We start from the raw sequence: 24,346 nt of genomic DNA, 5'->3' as shown, positions 1-24,346 counted from the left end.
AGAGGGAGTCACAGACTGAAGCAGGCTCCAGGCTCTGAACTGGCAGTCAGCACAGAGCCCGACGCGGGGCTCGAACCCACGAACCGCGAGATCATGACCTAAGCGAAAGTCGGACGCTTAACCAACTAAGCCACCCAGGCGCCCCGAGATTACGCTCTTGAGGCTTTTTTGCAGGGAGGCAGAGTGAGATACTGAAATGGTATTAGTGTATGAAATTAGGTATTAGTAGGTAGATTACTTTTTTGTGGGTGTGGTCATGTCCTTACACAGCAAAATAAAGGTTGGTCACTCAACTGATTTTCATAATTAAAACATATACATGTATGTTGATTTATGAAATCCAGACGTGTGGGAACTAGTGATCTAGCCATTTGCTGCACCTGGCAGTAACCGCCCAAGAGCCTCACTCCCTTTTTAGTGACCTAACTTGTTTTCTCCCTGCAAGCGGCCACAGACTCCCAGGCTATGAGAATTAGAAAGGCAGAAGAGAGCTCCTTGTTCACGCTTTCACCAAAGCCTGTGCTCATCCACACCAGCCACGAGGAGTGCAGCCTCTCCCCTTTGTTCGTAACTTAATTCAGTTCCCTGGACTCTGCTATTTGTTGAAAAGCACTTGTCTTCTACTGATGAAGCTCAAAGGTGCTTCCATGTAAATTCTCCTTCCCAGCCTTCTTCATTGGACAGACTTTCAAATATGTGACCATTGATCCCCAGTTCCCTGCTAGTTATCTTGTTCAAGTTGAGGGAACAATTCCCCCTTTTCACGTCTTCCTGTATAGGATGGTTTCCCCACTGAGATTTTCAAAGAAGACCATAAAGGGGTAAAGTATCATGGTTCTGTGAAAACACAGTGGTTATTAGTTATCATCTGGCTCAGTTTCAGGAGAAAATGTAGAGCATGTAAAGAATCTCACACTGACTGGATGCTGTTGCATGTGACCCTGACATTGCTTTACGTGTCTTCTAAAGCTTCTGCAAAATCACTTTATCTGGAAGGTGACTGGACATCCAGTGTCTCAGGACCCACCTTCTGAACCAGAATCTGCATTTTAACACGGTCCCCAGGTGATGTGTAAGCACTATAGTTTCAGAAGCACTGGTCCATATTCCTGCAGATTACCTCCTCATTGGACATGCACCAGTCTTTCTGAATATATATTCCATCCATGTGTATACGTATTTGTAGATAGGAACCATTTAATTTTTTCCCATCATGGTTTTATCCAGTTTTCAGTTCTATGACCTAAAGAGTCTGTCTATCTGACATAAAGTACCTTATACAAATAGAATGAGGTCTGATAAAAGCTCAGACTTACTAGGTAGTGCCTTCGTACTATTAATAGATGAATCTTTCATTCTGGAAAGGGATTCTACTTTAATTGAATGACAGGTGGGTGTCTGAAGGCACTGAGTAAGGCCAGACTGTCGTAGTCAATATTGGGTGCCTGCATGTCAAACTACTGAAGAATGAAGCAAATCTGTTAAAAGAAGAACTAATTTTGGAAGAACAATTAGTGACCGTCTCTAAAATATTGCCTACAATACTAAAAATATTAGTAGTGCTCTCATCTATAAGTTGGTTGTTTTTTTTTTTTTTTTTTTTTTTTTTTACTTTTCACAAGCTTCAGTTTGATTTATGGTTTCTAGCGTGGCATTCAAAGTATTTATTTTTACTTTTTTTTTTTTTTTTTTTCTCCTTTTTTTTTTTTTTTTTTTTTTTTTTTTTTATTTTTCACAAGCTTCAGTTTGATTTATGGTTTCTAGCGTGGCATTCAAAGTTTTTTTTTTTACTTTTTTTTTTTTTTTTTTGCTCCTTTCTTATCAGTTGACTTTGCTCTTCCTAGCTGTATTTGCCTTGTAACATTGTATTGTCAAATGTCATCACTGGAAAAAAGATAATAGCTCATATAAAAAAACTAAAAGCATTTCCTAGGAAAAACCCAGAATCACATTAGTGACCATTAGGGTTGATTGAATGTTGAATCTTTGCAAGTGATAGCAAAATTAGGTAGGCTGCTCTTCATCCAAATGGATCTTTAATGAATCTTATTTAAAAGTGGATTTATAAAGCAGCTGGTTTCTTTAATAATATGAACTTCTCCAAGTGGCACTTAGAAAATAAATTTAGGATGTAATAGGTTATATATAACACCAAATTGATCTTCCCTTAAGAAGACAGAACAAGCAAAACACATTCCTGCACAGAAACACAGCATCTGTTTGCCTGTATGATTGTACCGCATGATTTGTCTTCTCCATTCAGAGAGGGCTAATTGACAGTAAGAATCCTCCCTGCTCTCTGTTACAAACCATAATTAGGAAAGACGATAACATTTTGTGTGTAAAGTAATAATGGAGGACAGACTTGTCTTCAGAATAAAGATGGACCGTCCGCCCTCTAAGAGCCGAGGGCCGTCCATCTGTTCAATCATGGAGGAAGTAGCTTTAGGATAAGTTTTAAAAATGGATGCTTTTCTATTGGGGTTCATAAATATGGTATCCTTTAGACCACAGTATAATATAAAAATATAAATGGTTTCCCCAAAGGGCTGGGTAAGTTTGTAGGTGTTAGGCTTATTCTGGGTAATTAAGTGTGACCAAAAGTACTTGGGGTACAGATTTAACTTTTCAAAATGTATGTCAGGGAGATTTGCCATGTTATAAGTCTGCGTGGTCATTGGTCCCCTTCTTGGGAGGAATATTGGGCTGGGATGACCTTGCTCAGACGAGGTAGGGTCCATCTCATCATTTTACAGCAAAACAGTCACTGATAGGAGAGGGCAGATTGCCTTACTCACCGTTCATCAGCCAGCGCCTCCAAGCCTGCCAAGATTTCTGTCTTCTATGGTAATTAAATGACTCAGTGTGGGTGTTTCCATGCTGTAGGGACAGGTTATCACGTCTTCTGCTTCTAGGACAGACTTTCTCAAGACAAAATGCCACTTAATTTGCCATTTTGATTTTCTTTAGACTCAGCATTTTAAGAAAAGGAGACACTACTGGATTATTTAATGTAACACAGGCAAAGTTCTTATACTGGGCTGTGTTTATATTTGTGTTCACCTGTTAGCTTCAGGATAGGCGAATGGGCTCACTATTTTCTTAATTCCTTTCAAGTACTTGAAACTAAGTGTAAATTACCCTTCAGCCATCGTGTTAGAGGAAGTAGGAATAGAAATAATCTGTATTAATCTTTCCCAAATAAACAGGAACAATTATTGATATTACTCTTCACAGCTACACCACACATCATTTATTTAGGTATACTTTTAAAACCTTAGCCTATGACTATCAGAGTTTGGTCAGCAAAATATGTTCCTCGTTAGGGATTTTTTTTGTTATTATTGAAAATTCACATTCTGCTATGGAATTTTTCATCATGTTTGCATTCCTCCATATGCTTATACAGATATGCTGCCTTTCATGGAAGTTTCGAAGCTGTGAACTCAACTTAGAAGGAAAAATCAGTGTCTGCTTCTTTGAATTTAATAATTGGATTTAATTGAATGTAATGATTGGCAGCAGCCATAAAAAAATCTATAGACTGGCAGTGGGTCATATACTGAAAGTTATATGCTCTTTTTTGGCAGTGCTAGATCTGTTTTTATAAGGAGATTAATCATCTCTCTTAGTTCTTCTCAAACTTTAGGATGGATGTAAGAAATATCAGAAAGGTACAGATTCCTGGGTACTACCTCTTTAAAAATTTTTTTTTGCCTCTTATATTTATTTATTATTGTTGGACAGAAAGAGAGCACAAACAGGGGAGGGGCATAGAGAGAGAGAAGGGCACCCAGAATCCGAAGCAGGCTCCAGGCTCTGGGCAAGCTGTCAGCACAGAGCCTGACGCGGGGCCCAAACCCATGAACTGTGAGATGAAGTCAGACGCTCAACCGACTGAGCCACCCAGCTGCCCCTTCCTGGGTGCTACCTCTTAAGTTATGATTCATTGGGTTTGGAGGGAGCCACAGGAATCAGTATATTTAATAAGTATCATTGATGATTTTGATACAGTGACCCATGGGCTAGACTTTTAGATGGTCTGATTAATATTCTTTCCATAGCACAATCCCATTTCTCTTGCAAGTTACCTTACTTGAAAGATAAGGCAAAAGTGAGCACATTTCACATTCTGGCTTTATTCATTTCTGTTTTAAAATAAAACACTGCTATTTTATCTTGCCTCTAAGACCTCTTATTGATCTCCAGAGAGAGCAAAAAGATCTGGAGGAAAGTAATGAAAAGTATAAATATAAAATTAGGCCCACTCATGCTCTGTCTCAGTCTCATCCTGCAAGCCACTAAGGGATAATTTGTAGGAAAGCAGAGTTATTTCTGAGACATATAAAGATGTGTTTTCTTCTTAATAACCTATTATGCCCCAGTCATTCATAAATCTAGAGGAAGATCTGGAAGGAGCTTGCGGGTTGGAGAAAGTTAGTCTATAACAGATGATGATGTAAACATGCCATGGGCAACTGAGGAACAAGAATGTATGGACAGAAGTACAGAAATAAGGAAATCTAGAAAGAAAATGGAAAAAGTTAAGGTACTGGAGAAAAGTCATAGGAATAATACATGAGGAACTTTTTGAATGGTAAAGGCTGGAGAATTCCTAGCTCCCTGACTTTCCACACAAGGGCTGTCATCCTCACAATAATCTTCAAAGAAGGCATTTTTAGCCCGGGTTAGCAGATGTGCAGGCTGATGGTGGCTAATTGGTGACAGAGGAAGGGTATAAATGAGGTCTTGCTGGCTTCAAAGCCTCTGCTCTCTGACATCTTTCACTTTGACCAGTCCAATGACTTAGAATTAAGGGAGGATACATTTGTCAGCCAAGCTGTGTAGGAGTAAATCCAGGGCAGATGAGCACATGACTCTGTTTTGAGTGCAACAAAGAGTAATAGATCAACAGTGTATGTTCGTCTATCAGTGAATGAATGGATAAGTAAAATGTGGACTAGCGATACAATAGAATATTTTTGGATCATAAAAAGGAGTGAAGTGTTGGTACATGCTAAACATGGAATGAACCTTGAAAATACTATGCTCGGTGAGAGAAGACAGTCACAAGAGGCCATGCAGCATGGATTCCACTTATGAAATGTCCAAACAGGCAAATTTATAGTGACAGAAACTAGATTAATGGTTGCCAGGAGCTGGAGGAAGGGGGGATGGCTAGTGTGAGGCTCCTTTTGGGGGGGATGAAAATTTTGGAATTGTAAGTGGTGATGGTTACACAGCCCTGTGAATATAGCAGAAGCTACTGAATCGAACACTTTGAAAGAGTGAATTTTATGACATGTGAATTGTAGATCTAAAAAGAATCATGTTTCGGATTTAGACAGGCTGGAAATCAGGTTTTCCTGAAGCACTTACCAGCTGTGTGGCTATGTGACAGGTTTTTTGAACTTTCAAAGTCTTAGTATATATTCATTTCTAAAGAAATGAAGCTAAAGATCTTTTGTTTTTAAGTAATCTCTACATCCAACGTGGGGCTCAAACTCATGACCCTGAGATCAAGAGTCAGTCGCATGCTCTACCAACTGAGCCAGCCAGGCGCCCCTCTAAGGAAATGATGATAGTAGGAACCTTAAAAAGCCATTGGGAAGATTCTGTGAACTAATGGCATGTAGGTTCTCAGCACAGAGCCCAGCACAGACCGATTACATCAGCAGTATTAGCGAGGCCCCTCTAGAGAGGCTGTATTTGAAGAGATTTTAAAAATTAGTGCAGGTTGCACAATGAGAATTATTGACCGAAATTGTTAGCCAGGGTATCCTCGCTCTCCAGATTTCCACAGGCTCAGGGTAGAACAACATAGGGCTGGAGGCGCCCGTGCAGATTTTCAAACCCAGAAATCAATTTTCACTTCCTCCTGATTCTTTTTAGGGTCAGTATCAATAATTAAGAACCCTTGTGCAATACACTCTGAATACTTATACAAGTTGAAATTTAGACTAACAATTGGATACATTTGTACCTACACTTGTCATAAAAATCACAGCCTCTTTATAATCAAATTGTTTTATTTCACATCTCTGCCTAGTCTGAAGTATGTTTTCGATGATTATTTTGGCACAGAACCAAACATTAGTACAAAACAAAGATTTTTTTGTCAAGGTGTTTGAACCATTTCCTAAAGAGATTATAATTTAATTGCTCAATACAAAAAATGTTCTGTATTATAGTTGTGTTAGAATTTGAGTGAACCTTTTAAAGATACCTGTTTATATGGTCTTTTTGTTACATGAGAAACTGTTTAATGGATTTCAACTTTCATTTCGGAGATCTAAGCATTCGCCCGAAATCTGAGGGGAGAAGGCATTATTGCGTAGCAGTGTAGCAGTGCTCTCCATGTGAATTTCTTATTCTTCCCTTGAGATAGGGAAATGCTTAAGTACTGTCAAAGAAACCATCCTTCTACCCAAATATAATTAGTGGAAAGTAAAAAACTCCTGTTGATACTTTGGCAGGTGATTTTTGCATTTGGCATGTCTGTCTTATTAATTACTGTTTCTTTTCTCTTCCAGCGTGGGGAAGGGCAGCTGCTGCCATGCTTTTCTGTGGCTTTATCATCCTGGTGATCTGTTTCATCCTTTCGTTCTTTGCCCTCTGCGGACCCCAGATGCTGGTCTTTCTGAGAGTGATTGGAGGCCTCCTGGCCCTGGCTGGTAAGACTTCGTCAGCAATTCTTCATTCGTGCCTTCAGTAGGAGTCACTATAGTACTGTCTAGCCCATAGCCATTGACAGTTACACTTCCTGATCTGTTCCCAGAAAATGTGTCACCAAGGGCAGAAGTAACAGTCATGTGTCTTAAGATCTAGGTCCCTTTCCTCCTGTGGCTCAGATGGTATTACATGTCCTCCAACCAAGTGAGGAAGGCTGTCACTCTGTATGCTGCTGTTGCATATGGATGACCCCATGTCCAGTGACACCTCTACGTTGAGGGACCATGGCTGAGTCAGCCCTGGAAGTATAGTGTTTCCAAGTGCTGGCCTCCTTGATCCCCTTATTGAGGGGGCTGGGGTGTCCCAGAGCCATTTTACTTCTTGAAGGATGTTACAATCTTGTCATATAGCGGGTCATAGAAAGGATTCCTGCGATGGGACAGAGACTCTAGGAGGCGCCAGAGCTGGGATTGCCATTTTGTCATAGGGCCAATTCAAGGGGGCGGGAAATTTAGTTACGCAGCTGCATGTAGTCAGAGTGAACATTCATTAATGGAATACAAGAACTAGGAGTCTAGGAGCAAGAATTACTCGAAATTTTTAGGTGGGTCCCTGGCACTAGGGACCTCAGCCACAGAACTGAATTTAGATGCCACACTGGATTTCCTGAGGAAGAGAAAAGAGAAGGTGCTGATAAGGGCAAAGCCAAGCCACGGGTCTTTTCTCAAGGTACCAACTTAGGCTTGAGGGACCAAAGCAGAAATCCAGCTCCAGACCTGGGGTACAAGTACAGAGCAAGCAGATGGTCTTGGAAACAGGGTGGAAGCCTTGTGATTAGAAGAGGTGCATAAGAGCAAGTGTGAGCCAGGAGGGAACCTACCCTGTGCTGGGTCCCTTGAGCTTAGGGAAGGTGCTCGCGGAGCCTGGGACAGGGCAAGTTGAGGGTGAAAAGGGTCCTGGCTCAGAGGAAGGAGGTGGCCTCAGAGAACCAGCCGGTATAGGTCTGGCCCTCACCTTTACATTTGAGAATTTTCCTTGATTGAAACATAAGGTTTACTCCAATATTCCTTATGTCTCAGACTTTGCTTTGAGAATACTATTTTAAAATCAGAAATGGTTTGGAATCACAAAACATGAAGATTCTTGTTGAATCCTATCTCCACTTCTATTTTGTAGTTAAATTTATGACTTTATCAAAGAAACATACTTGATGTATCTTCCTTTCTCATGTCTTAGAAGACTAGATGGATGCCTGTATAAATCACCATCATAAATAACACACTGGGAAGTTAATGTTCATTGTAAAGTCCTAGTTGATATCATATGACCCAGCAATGCACTTCTCAGTATATGTCCCAAAGAATTGAAAGCAGGGACTTGAACAGATGGTTGTACACTATGGTCGTAGCAGTATTATTCACAACAGCTAAAAGGTGAAACAACCCAGGTGGTGCAGGAAATGGTTAAATGAAATGCGGTCTATACATACAATGGAATATTATTCAGCCGTGAAAAGGAATAAAGTTCTGATGTATGCTACACTGTGGATGGACCTTGAAAATATTATGCTAAGAGAAACAAGGTAGACACAGAAGGACAAGTCTTTTATAATTTTACTTATATGAAGTACCTGGAATAGGCAGATTTATAGAGACCGAAAGTAGATCCAAGTTTAGCAGGGGCTGAAAGGGTGTGGGGTAATGGGGTGACCAGAGTTTAGGTTGAGGAGGTTGAAAAAGTTCTGGGTGTAGATAGTGGTGATTGCACAACATTGTGAATGTATTCAGTGCTACGGAATTGTACACATTAACAAATGGTTACATGATAAATATGATGTTGTATGTAATTTGCCGTCATTTAAAAAATCCCAATAAAACTCTTTCATCCATATTAGCGTTAAAATATTATGATCTGGGAAAAGCCGGCTCGAGCCGACCAGGTTGCAGAGTTACTGTTGAAAGGAAGACTAATCCTAGCAAACTCTCACAGTTTCACTGCATACTGTCCTGCTTAATTCTGCGTTGTCATCTTACGACTGAGTACTCATCGTCTCCTTGAGAGCTTGATAAATAGAATGGGGAATGTTTATAGAAGAATGAAAAGCCTAGAAATCTCAATGTGCTTTTAGTGGTACAGTGAAGGCCTCCTTGACTTTTAAGACATATTTCACAGCAACAATTATTTTTAATTTTATATATATCATGGGGTTAAAATTCAGAAAAATTGAGTGCTGATACAATAATAGATTTTGCAGAAATGGATCCAAATCATTATAAGACCTTGATATATGATGAACTGAAATGGGTGATGACAAATATTTAACATTTATGACAAAGGGAATTTGAGAATAATGTAGGCAAGGATTGCTTTTGTGTCTTACACAATATTTTGCAGTAAACAATAAACTTAACGAGTAAGAATTTGCCTTTTAAAGCATATAAGAAACAGAGAAATGATCTGCCCCGAGATCACCCTTCTTAAATTGCTGGAGAAGAGGCATATTTTGATTTGAGAAATGGAAGGAATAAACCATGATGTGGAAACGCTGACGGCCTTTATAGTAACAACAACAACAACAACAACAAACAAAAAGGAAAAGAAAATGACTTTGGGGGTGCTTCTGTGGAGCCAGCAGAAAGCATTTAGGTGAAAGGAAGGGGTGTGAGGACTCTATACTCTCTAGAGCCTGGCCAGCTGGCCCCTCTTAGTGCAGACTGGTGTCTCATTGTCACAGAGAGAAAATGCATTCATACCCTATGACGTGAAATGCACGTGTGAACTATTAGGTGAAGAGAATGCAGAACACAGCATAGCGTGTATAGGCTCATTATAGCTTTGTAGAGTTACGCATGTTCATTGAAAGAACACGCAAAGTAGATTTAATCAAATTTGTATTTTTTTAAATTGCTTAGAATGTTAACATGATGAATACTAACTGTAATAAGGTGACTCTTCTACTAAAAGAGTTTAGAAATCTTCTTGATCTGTGCTTTCTTCTATCTTCCTTACACTTCCCCAAGGCACTGACCCCTCCCCTCTTGAATTTCCATCCCCCCATCCTGGAAGGCTCTTGCTTCCCACCTCTATCCCTCCATTTCTATTTATACTTCAGATCCCTGCCTCCTCCCCAGGGTTTTCTGGTGCTTCTCCTCATTGATCCTTGCATCATTGGCTTGCTGTATACTCAGTCACTCGTTTATTAAATGAATATTCCAATGGTATACTCTTAAATATCAACATTGTCAAACGTATGTGTTGTGTGCACATGTGTGTGTATGTATACCTGTTATTTTTGCTAACACTTAATATATGAACTGTGTTTGGAACAGGAATTACTAAGATGAAAAAATACTCTTCGGTACCACCCTGCTTTCTCCTGTGTACTGTAGTTTTAGTTTTGCACCTTTTACGTTAGTAAATATAATGCTTACACAGGTACTACAGAGAGAATCTCTACTTGTTTTCTGTCTGTATTTCATATATTCAGGGTTCTGCTGAGTGCCAGGTATCTCTGACACACAACATTCAATGACCTGCTTTGGCTCATGATAACTAGATTCCCCCAGTCCCTTTCATTAGCATGAAGTGGATTTAACCATTATTTAAAGCAAAGACATTGTAGAAGAGGAAGTTAACCTGTTGTTACCATGCATTCATTCATGTGTCCATATTCACTCTTCGGGATGTTTTTCTTCCCTTTAGCTGTATTCCAGATCATCTCCCTGGTAATTTACCCCGTGAAGTACACCCAGACCTTCGACCTTCATGCCAACCCTGCTGTCACTTACATCTATAACTGGGCCTATGGTTTTGGGTGGGCAGCCACAATTATCCTGATCGGCTGTTCCTTCTTCTTCTGTTGCCTTCCCAACTATGAAGACGACCTTTTGGGCAATGCTAAGCCCAGGTACTTCTACACATCCGCCTAAGGAGGGGCATGAGCAGAAGAATATCGATGCTGCCAAGATGGTTCCCAGAGCAAGAAACTGTCTTCCTCAGCATCCTTTGAACCCATTTTGTGGGTAGTGTTCATATCATTAAACCAGTCAAGGCTAACATAATTTGTGAGAAAATGTTTCTTAAATGGCGGTACAGTTTCATATTCATCTTTTATATATGTTTTGTAAACAAAACTTACTTCTTTTAACTAGTTACCTATAATATGCCCATATCTCCTTATTTCTATCCATACCATTTATACTGCATTTGTAAAAGAATATGAATATGAAACTTTACTCCTTTATAAGGTAAAAAAAAAAATGAGAAGGCTTCAAAGATTGGAGTGACCTGATAAGGTTTCTGTTTTTCTCAGATGGAATGGACTGGGTCTGTTAAAAGCCAAGGAGAAGAGAGAGAGAGAGATTAATAAAAATTGTCAGTCACCAAATATTCTAAAAGAAATACAAAAAAATAATATTTTTCAAGCCTTCACCTATTTAAAAAAGCAAAATAGTTTCCTAAATGCATATCTTTTGTAAGAAATTTATAACTAATATCCTAATTGATTTTTTGTGCAAAGTTTCATGTTAACTTGATAATGGCATTGAGGAAAGAACTTTCATACCCAAAGTCCACGGCTCTAGTAAGACCTCCTTATATAGTGAAATGTTAAGATGAAATTTTCTCTTTTAAAGTGGCTTGTAGGGTTCGGGTGAGGGGAAATGCTGCATTAATAAATCTGTACTCTTTTGTGTCTATATGTTTGGGATCACAGTAGATCTGATTGAAAGCTAGGCTGGGTCTAACTCATGACTGGTGGGTGTCATTTGGTTGTTTAGTGAAGCATTAGGAGGGTCATTCCTATCATGGAGTAGCATGAAAACAGCCTCAGGAGAAGAAATGGCTTGAATTTTTCAACTCGGATTCAACTGGGCTCTGATCATATAGACACAGCTTCTGGTAGATTGCAATTGTAAACAACACCTTAAATGTTACCAACCTGGTCTTCCTTGGAAAAGAGATTTAAAATATCTGATATAAAAAATACAACAGGAGAATTCAGGGATGTGAGATTTCTCTGAATGGCAAATATATGATATATCGCATTGACTATTTTTTTTTACCATTTGTACTTACATAATGAAAACCAATTCATTTTATATACCAAATGTTTATTTTGTAAGTTGCAGAATAAACCAGTGCAGTTTTCATTATGAATTTTCCCCAATAAACCAGGTGTTCTAATCTTGTTTCTAGTTTGTAGTTTTTGCTTTTGCTTTTTTTTTTTTTTCAACTCTGGGGAAGGGAATTTTTTAAAGTTTATTTATTTTGAAAGAGAGGGCACTCACACAGGTGGGGGAGGGGCGCAGAGACGGGGGAGAAGGAATCTCAAGCAGGCTCTACACTGTCAGCATGGAGCTGACACGGGGCTCAAACCCATGAACTGTGAGATCAATGACCTGAGCCAAAATCAAGAGTCGGGCGCCCAACTGACTAAGCCACCCCTCTGCCTGGAGAAGGGAATTTTTAAAAAATGCTTTGAGTGGGGCAAAATGATAAGAATGTTGGATAAAATGAGAAGTAGCTTTTTCTTAGTTTTAAAGGTCTTGCTCATTTTAGATTCCCAATAACAATTTTTGAATGAACTTTAATGGATTCCAGTAGTCTTCTCCCTGGACTTCTTTTTCAATGACTAATACCCAGTACTATCTAATACCATACGTACTAATACCATATGTAACATATGGTATCTCTCTGGTGCTGCTGCCAGAGGGAAATGGACTAAGAAGTTTCTTGTAGGTCCAGAGGCCAAGGCACAGTTGTGTGGTTTAGCTGAAGGTTCATCCTTCTCTCATCTTCCTGCTTGGGCTGTGATCTTCTTCCATTCAGGTAGTGGGACAACAAGCAGTTTCTTTCCCTCTTTCCCCTTGTCCACCTTCCCCCAGTTTCCCACCACGGACTCTAGGTTAATTCTCCTGTGGTGTGTGTCAATGTGAAAACGGGTTGCAGAGAGGCATAGTGGGAAACTGGAGATACTTCTAGGCTAGTTGATTCTTAGGAGTCCATTTTTTTCTGTGTTTTTCAACATACGAGCTTAATGTTTCTCACTGTAAATTTAGAAGACTGTAGTTTGGGTCATCATTCACACCAGAATTTTCAAAAACGTCTGTGATAGGTAGCGGAGTTGAAGTTATAATTAACAATGTTAAAAATGTCATCTTCTAAAATGATAGCACAGGTCACCCTAGAAGATAATGGGTAACTAGAGATTAAGAGAACGATTTGTATACCTGAAAATGACTCTCAGATACCCTGTTCTCTAAAGCAAGCTCTCCTGTCTTTGGATTTTTCCCTGTGCAACTTCCGTCTTCTCTTCCTCAATAAATTGCATACTATAGTCTAATGATGCACATGTAGGAAAAATATGGCTTCTGGAGACCTGGGGTCTGTATTAACAGAAGCATTTCAACCTCCAGTGTTTCTAACAAAGACATACTAAGTGTCACTTTGGCTACCATGTTCTACTTCTTTCAGCTGTGTTCAAACACAGAGATCCTCTGTTCTTTGTTGGTTCATATTCACCAGGACAGATACCTTTATGTTACAAATGGGGCGGAATTCCAGAGAATTCTGGAGAGTCATGAAGAATTTGACTAAGAAGCCATCTGAAGACTAACTAACAGTGAATGCATTGCATGATATTTCCCTAGTAAAGCTGAGTGGCTTTTGGCTCTAATTATATCGAGTCCCCACCCTATAAATAAGCCCTTGTAGGTTCTCAAGCACTTTCTCACGCTCACACTATAAGTAAGATCCGCTGGGTGCCACAAAGAAGTAATACATCAAGGTCCTTTAACTGTCACAAAAGGTAACTATGGAGTGTAATTACTTTTAGCTTCAAGACCATATATGACAGGACTGACAATAAAGTTGGATAGGCTTTCCTTTTCTAAGAAAATGAAAACAATGGGAGAATATAGCCATAATCATTATGTTGACTTTTGCTACCAACTTCTGCTGAAAGACAGTCCTATTAATATAATAAACATAAATGCTGGGTCAACTTATTTCATTTTCCCTGACATATCCGGAAAGGCCATATTTGAATCGCATCCAATTTTGGCCCTGGCTGGCTGTGTAGCCTTGGGCAGTTTACCTCACCCTTGGCTTCATAACTTCATTCATAAAATGATTGCAAATGATCCTTTTTGTTTAAAAATCCTTTGATTCTGTGTGTTTGTATGCATATCTGCTCATTTGTTAATTTACTTTAATATTCTTGGGTGAAAAGAAATAGGGTAAAGTGATGCTATTTTTTGTGTGCTTCCCCCCCCCCACCAAGTTGACCTTCATAGCCAGAGACAATGATTAAAATCTTAATACTGTGTTTTTCTTCTTTAATTGAAAATGAAAGAAGGGGCACCTGGGTGGCTCAGTTGGTTAAGCATCAGACTTCGGTTCAGGTTATGATCTCACAGTTTGTGAGTTAGAGCCCCGCCTGGGGCTCTGTGCTGACAGCTTGGAGCCTGGAGTCTACTTGAGATTCTGTCTCTCTGTCTCTCTCTTCCCCTCCCTAGCTCGCACTCAATCTCTGTCTCTCTCAAAAAAAAATGTTAAAAGAAAGAAAAAAAGAAAATGAAAGAAGATTCCTTTAGTTGGAAGAACCACTAAATAAGTGAATATAAACTCTGTCATAAACATAAGTAACCCTAAAGCTTAGAAGAAAAGCTTTATTTGTATTCTAGGGAGCTTCTGATTCAAGATGGTGGAGTGGACTCCATTAAATCCTTCACTTCTGACCAATATAGAAAAAAAATGTAGAATAATAAACAAGTACCAGAGGGATTAAATCCATAACAAGGGAGGGGTCCATCAGCTGACCCGAAGTTTTGCCAAGTTTGAGAAGACGAAAAATGAGTGACATCGTCAACAGTGAAGCCACCACCCAGAATAGACTGAAATTGGCTGTTGGGAAATTAACAGCTGTGCTGCTTGATAAGTGGCAAAGGGGTGCCAAGCTTGGAGCTGGCAGAGAAAAGAGTAGCGCTGGAAAAGGAAGAGGGAATAAATCGGGAAATTGGTCTGCCCCATGAAGAGTTTGCCAGTTTGCCTGGCCTCCCCTCCCTCCCATCAGACTCTTACCCCTTAGAGAGGGGAACAATTGACCTAAAGTGCTTACCTATAGGCAAAACCCGGAGATGACAATCATGCTTATGAAACAGTGTGCTCTAAGTGCTTCCCATGTGCTAAACCATACAAATGGCGTCTAGACTCTCTGATATGGGTTTAATTATTCTTAATAGTTCAAAGAAGGAATGGAAACAGAGGAACATGAAGTAACTTTCTTAAGATCAGACAGCTCATAAATAACAGTAATAATAAGTGCAAAATACAGTGCGATGATATCTGGTACAGTGGGGAACAGTACAGTAAGTAATACTATGAGGCAAGTATTTTCTGGCTTGCCCCTCCTGCCATTGTGTTGGTGTGGGTCCCTCAACACCTTCCACTTCTCCAAACTCCAGGGAAGGTTGAGCCTTCCCAGTGTGCTGGTGGGCAGGTATTGTATAATGCAGAAGTGTAGAGTGGAGGGCCAGAGTATGAAGAGCTAGACCTGGGTGGGGGCAGCTAAAGGGCATAAATGAGAGAGGAAAAGAAAGGACTTAAGAATCAATTTCTAGGGGCGCCTGGGTGGCTTGGTCGGTTGAGCGTCCGACTTTCGCCTAGGTCATGATCTCGCCATTCGTGGATTCGAGCCCTGCGTCGGGCTCTGTGCTGACTGCCAGCTCGGAGCCTGGAGCCTGTTTCAGTCTGTGACTCCCTCTCTCTCTGACCCTTCCCTGCTCACGCTGTCTCTCTCTCTCTCCTAGAAATAAATAAAACATAAAAAAATTTAAAAAAAAAAGAATCAATTTCTAAGCCTTATGTATCTCACTGCATGGAGTTTGAGAAACCCAGTTCACAATGTTTTGAGTTTTCATGACCATACTCTCTTCTTTTGGATCACTTCTCTATGACCAGACCATGTGAGTCATGACTTCATAAGTGTTGCAGGTACAAGCCATTGTCCAAAATCATGGGAGTCTGGTTGAAATGAGAGTTTCCAGTTTTGATTTGGTGCCTTGATGGAGAGAGAGGGCTTTGTAGATAAAAACCCAATAGCATCTTTCTGAAGTACTGATTTTCAGTCTTCTTAAAATGTATCGCTGTTGATGTTACAGATTACTGGCCATAACTTTCTAAACTTTTCTTTAATATTTATTTATTTTTGAGAGAGAGAGAGAGAGAGAGAGCATGAGTGGGGAGGGGCAGAGAGAGAAGGAGACAACAGAATCTGAACCAAACTCCAGGCTCTGAGCTCCAAGCTGTCAGTGCAGAGCCTGACGCAGGGCTCAAACTCACAAGCTGTGAGATCATGACTTGAGACGAAGTCGGACGCCCAATGACTGAGCCACTCAGGCACCCCTGGCCTTGACTTCTTTTTAGACGTTAGAATCATCCATACACTACTGCATGTTGGGAGTTTTAATTGTTGTTTCTAGACTACTTTGAAATACATATTACAAAAAAAAAAAAAAAAAAACCCCTCCACATGGTGAATACGTGGTATTCTCATAAAATATAGAGCACAAGCACATAGATATAGATATACCATAGCTCATCCTTTTGGCTTTTGTTATGCTATAGAATATTCCTCATCAGAAACAGAAACAAATAGAAAAAGGACTCCTTTTCACTTTTCTACATCACTGTGTCCAAATCTTTCTCACCGAAGTAGTCTACACAGAAGATTAATGCACAGCTCCCAGTTTTACCTTACTTTATACACAATTGTTTAATCTAAAATACAGCTATGCTCATTGTACTGTAAAAAATATTTTAAATTACAATTACTTAACCCTCCACCTCCCATCCCAAAAATCTTCAAATAAAATGGAGCAGATATGAATGAAGCTTGACATATTTGAGGAAGTCACCATGTCCTTAGAAGCAATTGTCTGAGTTCCTGATACCTTGACTTTAATATAGGTGGAAGTACACACTTTTAATAGTCTCTCATACTTAATTCCACTCTATAGAAGGAAATTCGAAGTGTTACCAGGAAAACCATAACTGAAATTCCAACAATTTTGAAATCTAAATTGCTGTGAAAAGAGGAGGACTCTGAACAAGAGTACTTCATATAATTCTGCCGGAAGGATGCAAACACCTCCATCAGGGGCAAGAGCAGATTGCTCGGGGAGCTCGGGACAAAGACACTGAATTCCAGCTCCTTCTTTTGACCTCCCCTCTTTGCCTCACACTTTCTGCAACAGTTCTTTATGCAAAGGAGTGTTAAAAAACAGGTCTATTGAACTCAAAAGACTGTTTTATCTCACCTCTGTGGATGTGGTTTCAAGTTTTAAAATGTCTGAAGACAGACCGGGATTGGGACCTGTCAGTGAATGTCCAGAGTCTTGCTGTGTGAGGTAATTTTTCGGGGAGCCGAGCTTGCCTTGTCACACGTACAGTTCCTGGATTTCACAATTCTGCCAAGTATCTGGGTGTATGCTCTGGGTGTGGCAGAAGTGAGGATAACACACGTCAGGTGTGGGAAAAGACAGCCCCAAAGGAAAATTAAAAGAGGTTCAGATCCTGTCATGTTAAAGACGTTCCACTTGTAGTATTCTGTGGTTCCTTGGTATCTCTAGAGCTTACTCTCTTTGGCTGTGGAAATAAAGGAAAATTCAGAAGTGTGTGTGTGTGTGTGTGTGTGTGTGTGTGTGTGTGTGTGTGGTTGCTGTGTGATGATAGTTCTCTGGTGAAGAAATGGAACCCTGTTGATTTAACTGGTGTAAGATTGTCTTAGTGATAATGAGTCACCAAATAATCATAACAGTGTAATGGTTTGCCCAGCCAGTTTTTCCGGTACGAAGATGCAAGGTAATTAACCTGCTATTATCAACTGTTTTTGAATTAGTTACTTTTAAGAGGGAACACTTAGATTTGGAATGGAACCTGAATTAAATCACTAAAAGTCAACTTAGACTTGGGGAGCAAGTACCGTATGTGAATCTTCTGTTTCTCTGTTCTATGCTTTCTGTTTTGGTTACTCAGTGGATATTCTTCAGCTGAAGTGCTTCAGTGACAATTCATATTCCCAAACGCCACCGTACCCAATTCCTAGTCAAGTAACACCACAGTGCCTCAACATTTTTTTCAAACAAAACAAAACGAAAAACTGATCTCAGTCCAGACGGAACATTGAAAAACTGAAGTACATATAGGAGGCTGGCTTTTGCCATGATTACTTTCACTTTGATAGAATTTCCCAATGGAATAGTTGCTTCTTGTGAGCATGTCTAGGTGGTCAGAAGTTGGAGCCATCAAGACTAGAGACAGCATCATGAAAAAAAAATGAGTTCTTGGCAGATGCCAAAGAAATAGAAATAGGGCTGGGGGTTCTCTGTGGGGAGGATGCTGTACCTCAGGAGAAGAGTTGACACAGCCTTCTGCCAGGAGCACGTAGGCTGGGGGCCCTTGCGCTGGGCACAGCTGCACGGCCCCACTGAGCAGCCCTGGGATCGGGGCATCCAGACATCACTCCAAGGAAACAGCCCCAGGAGGATGAAAATTGCTACCAGGATCGTTTTGAGAAGTTGGCCGAGACTTCTTCCACCCCTCCCTGCACCCCCCCACCCCTCCATGCCTCCCCAGATTCTCTTCTGTGTGGCTCAGAAACTGAGGCAGCTTTCACCATCACCATCAAGGACTTACAGCCAGTGTGAACACACTCCCCGTTCTCCAATTTATGTCTTTAAAGGGTAAATTCAACCTTCAGACACATCACCGATTAAAGTGGAAGCTGAGTCAAATGATGTTTGTCATTTTCTATTCACATGTGCTGCAGATACACAGACCTTAAGGGAAACTACACATTTGACTACCTATTAAAAAGTAAGAAATACCCCATTGAAGTTCCTCAGCTCAGAATGACACTTGTGTGCTTCCTGACTGAGCAGACTAACCAGGAGCTCCTAGGGACAACTCGCTGAATACTGATTAATTGATTGGTTGAGAGAAAGAGACAGTGAGAGTGAGGGAGAGGGGCAGATGGCGAGACAGAGAGCATCTCAAGCAGACTCCATGCTGATCCCAACATGGTGCTCCATCCCATGACCCTGAGATCATGACCAACGTGGGGCTCCATCCCAGGACCCTGGGATCATGACCTGAGCTGAAATCAAGAGTCGGATGCTTGGATGCTCAACCGACTGAGCCACCCAGGCATCCCCCCAACCATTGGCTGAATTTTTGCCTAATTGTCTAGCGGGGTTCTCAGGGGATCACTGGATGAGCCGTCTCATGTACGCACAGAGGAGCAATGCCCTGGAACCAGGGGAAAGCGGGGCTGTTGAAGGAAAAGCCATTTCAAGCTGCAAAGCCTGCTTCTAGCCTTCCACCCGCGTCCCCTCAGTGTAGCTGGTCCGGTACTGAGTGGCTTCCGTATAAAACATGGCTAGTTGTTGTTCACATTCTTTTACATGACAGTGCTTTGTTCTAAGAAGAGGTGCGAGAAGTTTTCAGAATTGATGGCTATGTAATCCTAGAGCTGCTCTGGGAAATAAATGAAGAGTGGCAGAGTATTAAACAAGGGTAGGCTGTTTCCATGGTCTTTCTCTTAGCCTGTTGTCGATGAGGAAGGCAGTTCGGGGACGTATGTTTGTTTTGGTAACAGAGCAACCCAGTCTGTCCTTCAACCTGGGGGTGAGTGAGTCATCACAGCATGAGTTAGGACTGGCAGAAAAGTGAAGACAACTTCCACATACGTTTCCTTGAAACACCTTTTCCAGGGAACAAGGAGGTTTGGAGAAAACACATGCAAAATGAGAATCCTCAGAGAGGCATCATAAGGTTTATATTCTGGGCCAAGCTGATATGTTCAACATAGGTTTCTCATTTGCAGGGATTCGCTAATAGGAATGCTTTTTTTCTTTTGAGTTTTACAAATGTACTGAAGACTTTGGTAAAAGAGAAGTCATCCTATAGAATTGAACTAATATTCTCTGCACGAGATGAGAGGTCAGATTTTCACCAGAGAAATGCATACAGAAAGTTCCAAAAACTTCATGTTCTCGATATTAGCAGATGTTACTAAAAAGGATTCTCTGCAACTGTAACTGTATCAATATCAATATCAATAACTATATCAATAGTATCCACCTTGTGTCACTTTCTTGCCCTGTGCCAGGCTTTTATTTGACCATAGCAACACTTCCATTAGGTGGATACATTATCACATCCATGTCAGAGTTTGGGATATTGAGGTTTAGGGAGTAAGTAATGGAGCCATCATTCGTGCCAGGTGCATTTGATTCCAAAGTCCATTCTCTTAACCATACGAAATATACGCTTGGGAAATACAGAGGTAAATACAGTTTAAAGAGTTCTGTTTTGTTTTCTGCTTGTCATTTGTTATTATTATATAAATTTCAGGACCGCTAATGTGCTAAAATGAATTCTAAGTCATCAAGAGGTTTTGAAATCAGAACACTTCCTTTTTCTTCATGGCACGTTGCCCGTTTTGGATTCCTGAGACAAGGACTTGGGGTTACGGAGTTTATTCGGAAAGTGATCTCAGGACAAATGAAGGAATGAGGGGAGTGAAACAGCTGAGGAAAAAAAGAGGTAAGTGTGTATGTGTAGTCAGATCACTGCCACCGGGACTCAATATTGCCGAGGAGCCGTGGAGAATGCCCCTCAAAATAGTTCTCCTGAAGGACAAGGAGGTTGAGCTATTTATCTAATTAATGACTGTCTTTCATTGTTGAGATTTGCTCCTGAGATGTAAGTCCTGGCATGTCTGGGCGGCCTGTGTGCAGGCTGAGTATGCTCCTGAGGTGAGGTGCCAGGTAAAGCGCTCAGGCCAACAGGCAGAAAGACAGATGTTTGGGTGGGAGGCGGTCAGCGTGTAAGGCAACTGTCCGCGGTGGCTGCAGGTTAAATCGGGGAGGAGCTCAGGAGATGTGGGTGCACAGCTACCTTGTCTGCTGGAGTCCCTCACTCCTGGCTTTGCTTAGATCATCCCTGCCCTGCTCTGGGTAGACTCTGGTATTAATGCTTCAAGGTAGGTATGGGCCATAGTCTCTAACCAGAATTTTAAAATGGGAAGATTAGTAAGGTGCCTGGGTGGCTTGGTAAGTTAAGCATCCAACTCTTGATTTTGGCTCAGGTCATATCTTGTAGTTCATGGGATCGAGCCCCGCGTAGGGCTCTGCACAGACAGCATGGAGCCTGCTTGGGATTCTATCTCCTTCCTCTCCCTGCTCCTCCCCCATTTATACACTCTATCAAAATACATAAATAAGCTTTAAAAAATGGGAGGATTCATGAAATACATTACAGTCCTCATAACTGCAGCTCTTGCCAAGGTTTTCGCTGATATTTCATAACATCAGCTATATCTCCTTGTGATGATCAAGGTCAATTAACACCAGTATATTAACTTTGATTATTGGCCTATTGATCTACCTGCATGAGGGACCCAAACTGACCAGTGTCAGTAGCTTTAGGTTCAGCGGGACCCTTATTATGTCCCCTGGTTGAAACTCACCACCTCTTGGAAACTTAGATCTCTAATTCTGCAGAGCCAACATTTTCTATATGAGGGGACACAAATCCCCCCAATTAAGATACTGGGAGTAAAGGTTCAAAGGGCTGATTCCAGCCCTGAAACGTCTGTGAGCTGGTATCTTAGCTGAGACTCTACAAGGTTGTTCTAATACTTTATCAGTCTGGCAGCTTGTGGGAGAGTATAGTATATGGAAAGAACTCATGGTCACGGGCCCACTGTCACACCTTGGTCTTCTTAGTTTAAGGAAATATTATACAGGATCTCCATATTGGAGTTGGATAGAGTCCAACTATTCCATATCAAGGCCTGATTTTTAATGTGGAAGACCTCCGAGGACCATTTTCACCAGTATCCTTGGTATATTTCTCATCCTCATATCAAATCCTAGGCTGGATTTTCAGCACAGCTTGCCTTATAGGTATAGGAGAAAAGAACCTCTTTAAAATGTTTCCGGGGAGGGCCTCTGGCTTTCACGCTGTGCCACAGTGAGTTGATGCTTGGTGGACCCCCGTCTTTTACTCCCGCTCTCCAGTTAACAACCCCACCACCCTTATCATTGCTATTGCCACCGTATCTTTCAAGGGCCACAGAGAGCACAGAAGCCAGTGCTTCCTCTTCCACCCAATGATCACAGAGAGCATTTTAGTCATTGTGACGCTCCAGGCCGTCAGGAGTTATTGCAGCTGCACACACCACCAACTGTGCTATTCTGGCTGCCGTCACCTGACTGGAGTGAGCCAATGGCCGGCTCCATCCTGAGGCCACTCCCAGAACTACTGGTCTTAGATTGTTTTTTCCCAAAAATAGAATGCAAGACAAGGATTTACGTATTGGTAGTATTTTGGAGGTGATCCCAGGAATCTCAAGCGAGGAAAGTAATATAGAAAAGGGAGAAAAACCAATGAAGTGGATGTTAATGTTACTACTACCGGTTACTACTGGAGGGAACTGGGGCTGGATCCTGCTATAGACCCTCTGTGCAACTACACAGTCCCATGAGAGAGGCAGAAACTGGGATATTTATCAACTGACCTCTGTCCCTTCATGGTTGAGGATTAAATCTTTAGTGCTTCAGAGGAGTCTTAGGTGGTGGTGCTGAGCAAGCTGGTCAAACCCCTCTGGCACAGAGGCAGAGAGACCAGCTGCTGGGGAAGTGCGTGGGGACCAGCCACCACAGCTGTGGGGGGGACTCAGCAGCTTTTAAAGAGGGCATCAATAGCATCTGCCACACAGCCCTATCATTATTTAGCAGAAGTCTGGCTGGGAGGCACATCTCTGGATTATTTACTCCATTCACTTCCATTGCTTCTCATATCCCATAGGATCACATTGCAACTCAAAGGCTGGCTGACAGAACCCTCCCATGATCCGGCTCTGTCTGCTTTTCTATCTTGAAAGGTAGATATCTTGAAAGAAATTCCTCTCTCAACCACTGTCTTTTTTTTTTTTTTTTAAATGTTTTCTTTATTTCTAGGAGAGAGAGAGAGAGACAGTGTGAGCAGGGGAGGGTCAGAGAGAGAGAGGGAGTCACAGATGGAAACAGGCTCCAGGCTCTGAGCTGGCAGTCAGCACAGAGCCCGACGCGGGGCTCGAACCCACGAACCGCGAGATCGTGACCTAAGCGAAAGTCGGACGCTTAACCGACTAAGCCACCCAGGCGCCCCTCTCAACCACTGTCTTGATCCTTCCTCATCCTCTTCCTTTTGGATTCTCCCCGAAGATCTAAATTCTTTTTCCTGTCTTATCTAGAATTTTGTCTCCCTTTTTCTAAAGCCTGGGCACTAGCTAGCCTTCACGGTCTGGCCCATCCAAGCTCACCAAAACGTTCCTATGCCAGATCACTGCATATTTACAAAGCAAAATAATACAGTGATTGTGAGTAGATGCTGGCGTCTACTAATGGCATCTTTGCTCACTACTAGCTGTGTGACATTCAGCAAATATTTGGTATCTTGAAGATTCTGTTTATTTGGGGCGCCTGGGTGGCTTAGTCGGTTAAGTGTCCGACTTTCGCTTAGGTCATGATCTCGCGGTTCGTGGGTTCGAGCCCCGCGTCGGGCTCTGTGCTGACTGCCAGCTCAGAGCCTGGAGCCTATTTCAGTCTGTGACTCCCTCTCTCTCTGACCCTCCCCTGCTCACGCTGTCTCTCTCTCTCCTAGAAATAAATAAAACATTAAAAAAAATTAAAAAAAAAAAGATTCCGTTTATTTATCTGTTAAAATGGGATCATTATAGTTGCTGTGAGAAATTGGAAGACTGTATGAAAAGAGCCCAGCAGCACAATGCTTAACACATATCAAGTGTTTAAGAAATTGGAGCTAATGTTATTTGTGTATAAATGGAGATGATTTTTTCTGAACACTTTCTAACATTGCTTTCTCCTCATCAACCTTGTTTTACTGGGGCTCTCCATGGGGTGTGAATGGGAATCAAGGAGGAGTAGAAATCAAGGGAAAATAGTGAAGCTAATAACGTGTAGGGGAGTGGGTGTGTCACTCACTCCTTTAGACAGAGAGGATAAGAAACACTAAAATAAGGAAGTAGTTGGCCAGCTTTGAATCTCCAGGCTGACTTTCTTGAGTCTCCTCAGTTGTGAAATCAGCCTCACTGAAAGAGAAAAGGAATTTCTATATTCTAAACATTCCCTTACATGTGAAAAGCAAAGCGGGGAGGTCTGATTACAAAGTTTTATTCTAAGTCTTAGATAGAGAGAACTCAGGATGTGATTTATATTAAGTTCCCACTAAACGGAATGAACAAGAAAGCCTCCTGCCATGAAAGAGGAATTGTGGGTACCAGCAGAGGGTAGTGTAAACGTCCTGCTTCTCATTGTAGGATAAAACTTGGGTTGAAAAGAGGAATCAAAGGAGGGGTAGAAGTCACAGAGAAGTAGAGAGGAAAGCTAACATGTGTAGGTATGTGTGTGGTATTGTGTGCCCAGCTTCCCACTAAAAACTTTAGAAAGAAGCCATCCCTCTCAGCTTGCCAGGTATGGAAGTGATCCAAACCCTCCCCAACCCCTCTTCCACTAGGCACCAGGCAGTGCTAAGATTGGATGAAGGAGCTTTGTGATTATCTGATGAGATCAGAGGCTAGAAAAATGGCTCGCATTTGTTGAGG

At 41.4% G+C, this 24,346-nt stretch overlaps 1 protein-coding gene across 1 annotated transcript in view; it reads left to right on the top strand.

The window, feature by feature from the left end:
• LOC120239353 (p53 apoptosis effector related to PMP22) overlaps positions 1 to 11,861 on the top strand; it is a 16,351-nt gene extending 4,490 nt beyond the window's left edge. Inside the window, exons 2-3 of the mRNA XM_039243561.1 lie at positions 6,534 to 6,674; positions 10,375 to 11,861. Coding sequence (XP_039099492.1) covers positions 6,534 to 6,674; positions 10,375 to 10,601 — 368 coding nt within the window. The 3' untranslated portion in view covers positions 10,602 to 11,861. The remainder of the gene's footprint in view (positions 1 to 6,533; positions 6,675 to 10,374) is intronic.
• Positions 11,862 to 24,346: the final 12,485 nt, after the last annotated feature.

The sequence above is a fragment of the Hyaena hyaena genome, unplaced genomic scaffold (genome assembly GCF_003009895.1).
Source record: "Hyaena hyaena isolate Hyena2069 unplaced genomic scaffold, ASM300989v1 scaffold_229, whole genome shotgun sequence".
Taxonomy (NCBI): domain Eukaryota; kingdom Metazoa; phylum Chordata; class Mammalia; order Carnivora; family Hyaenidae; genus Hyaena; species Hyaena hyaena.
This window is presented reverse-complemented; position numbering and strand designations above follow the sequence as displayed.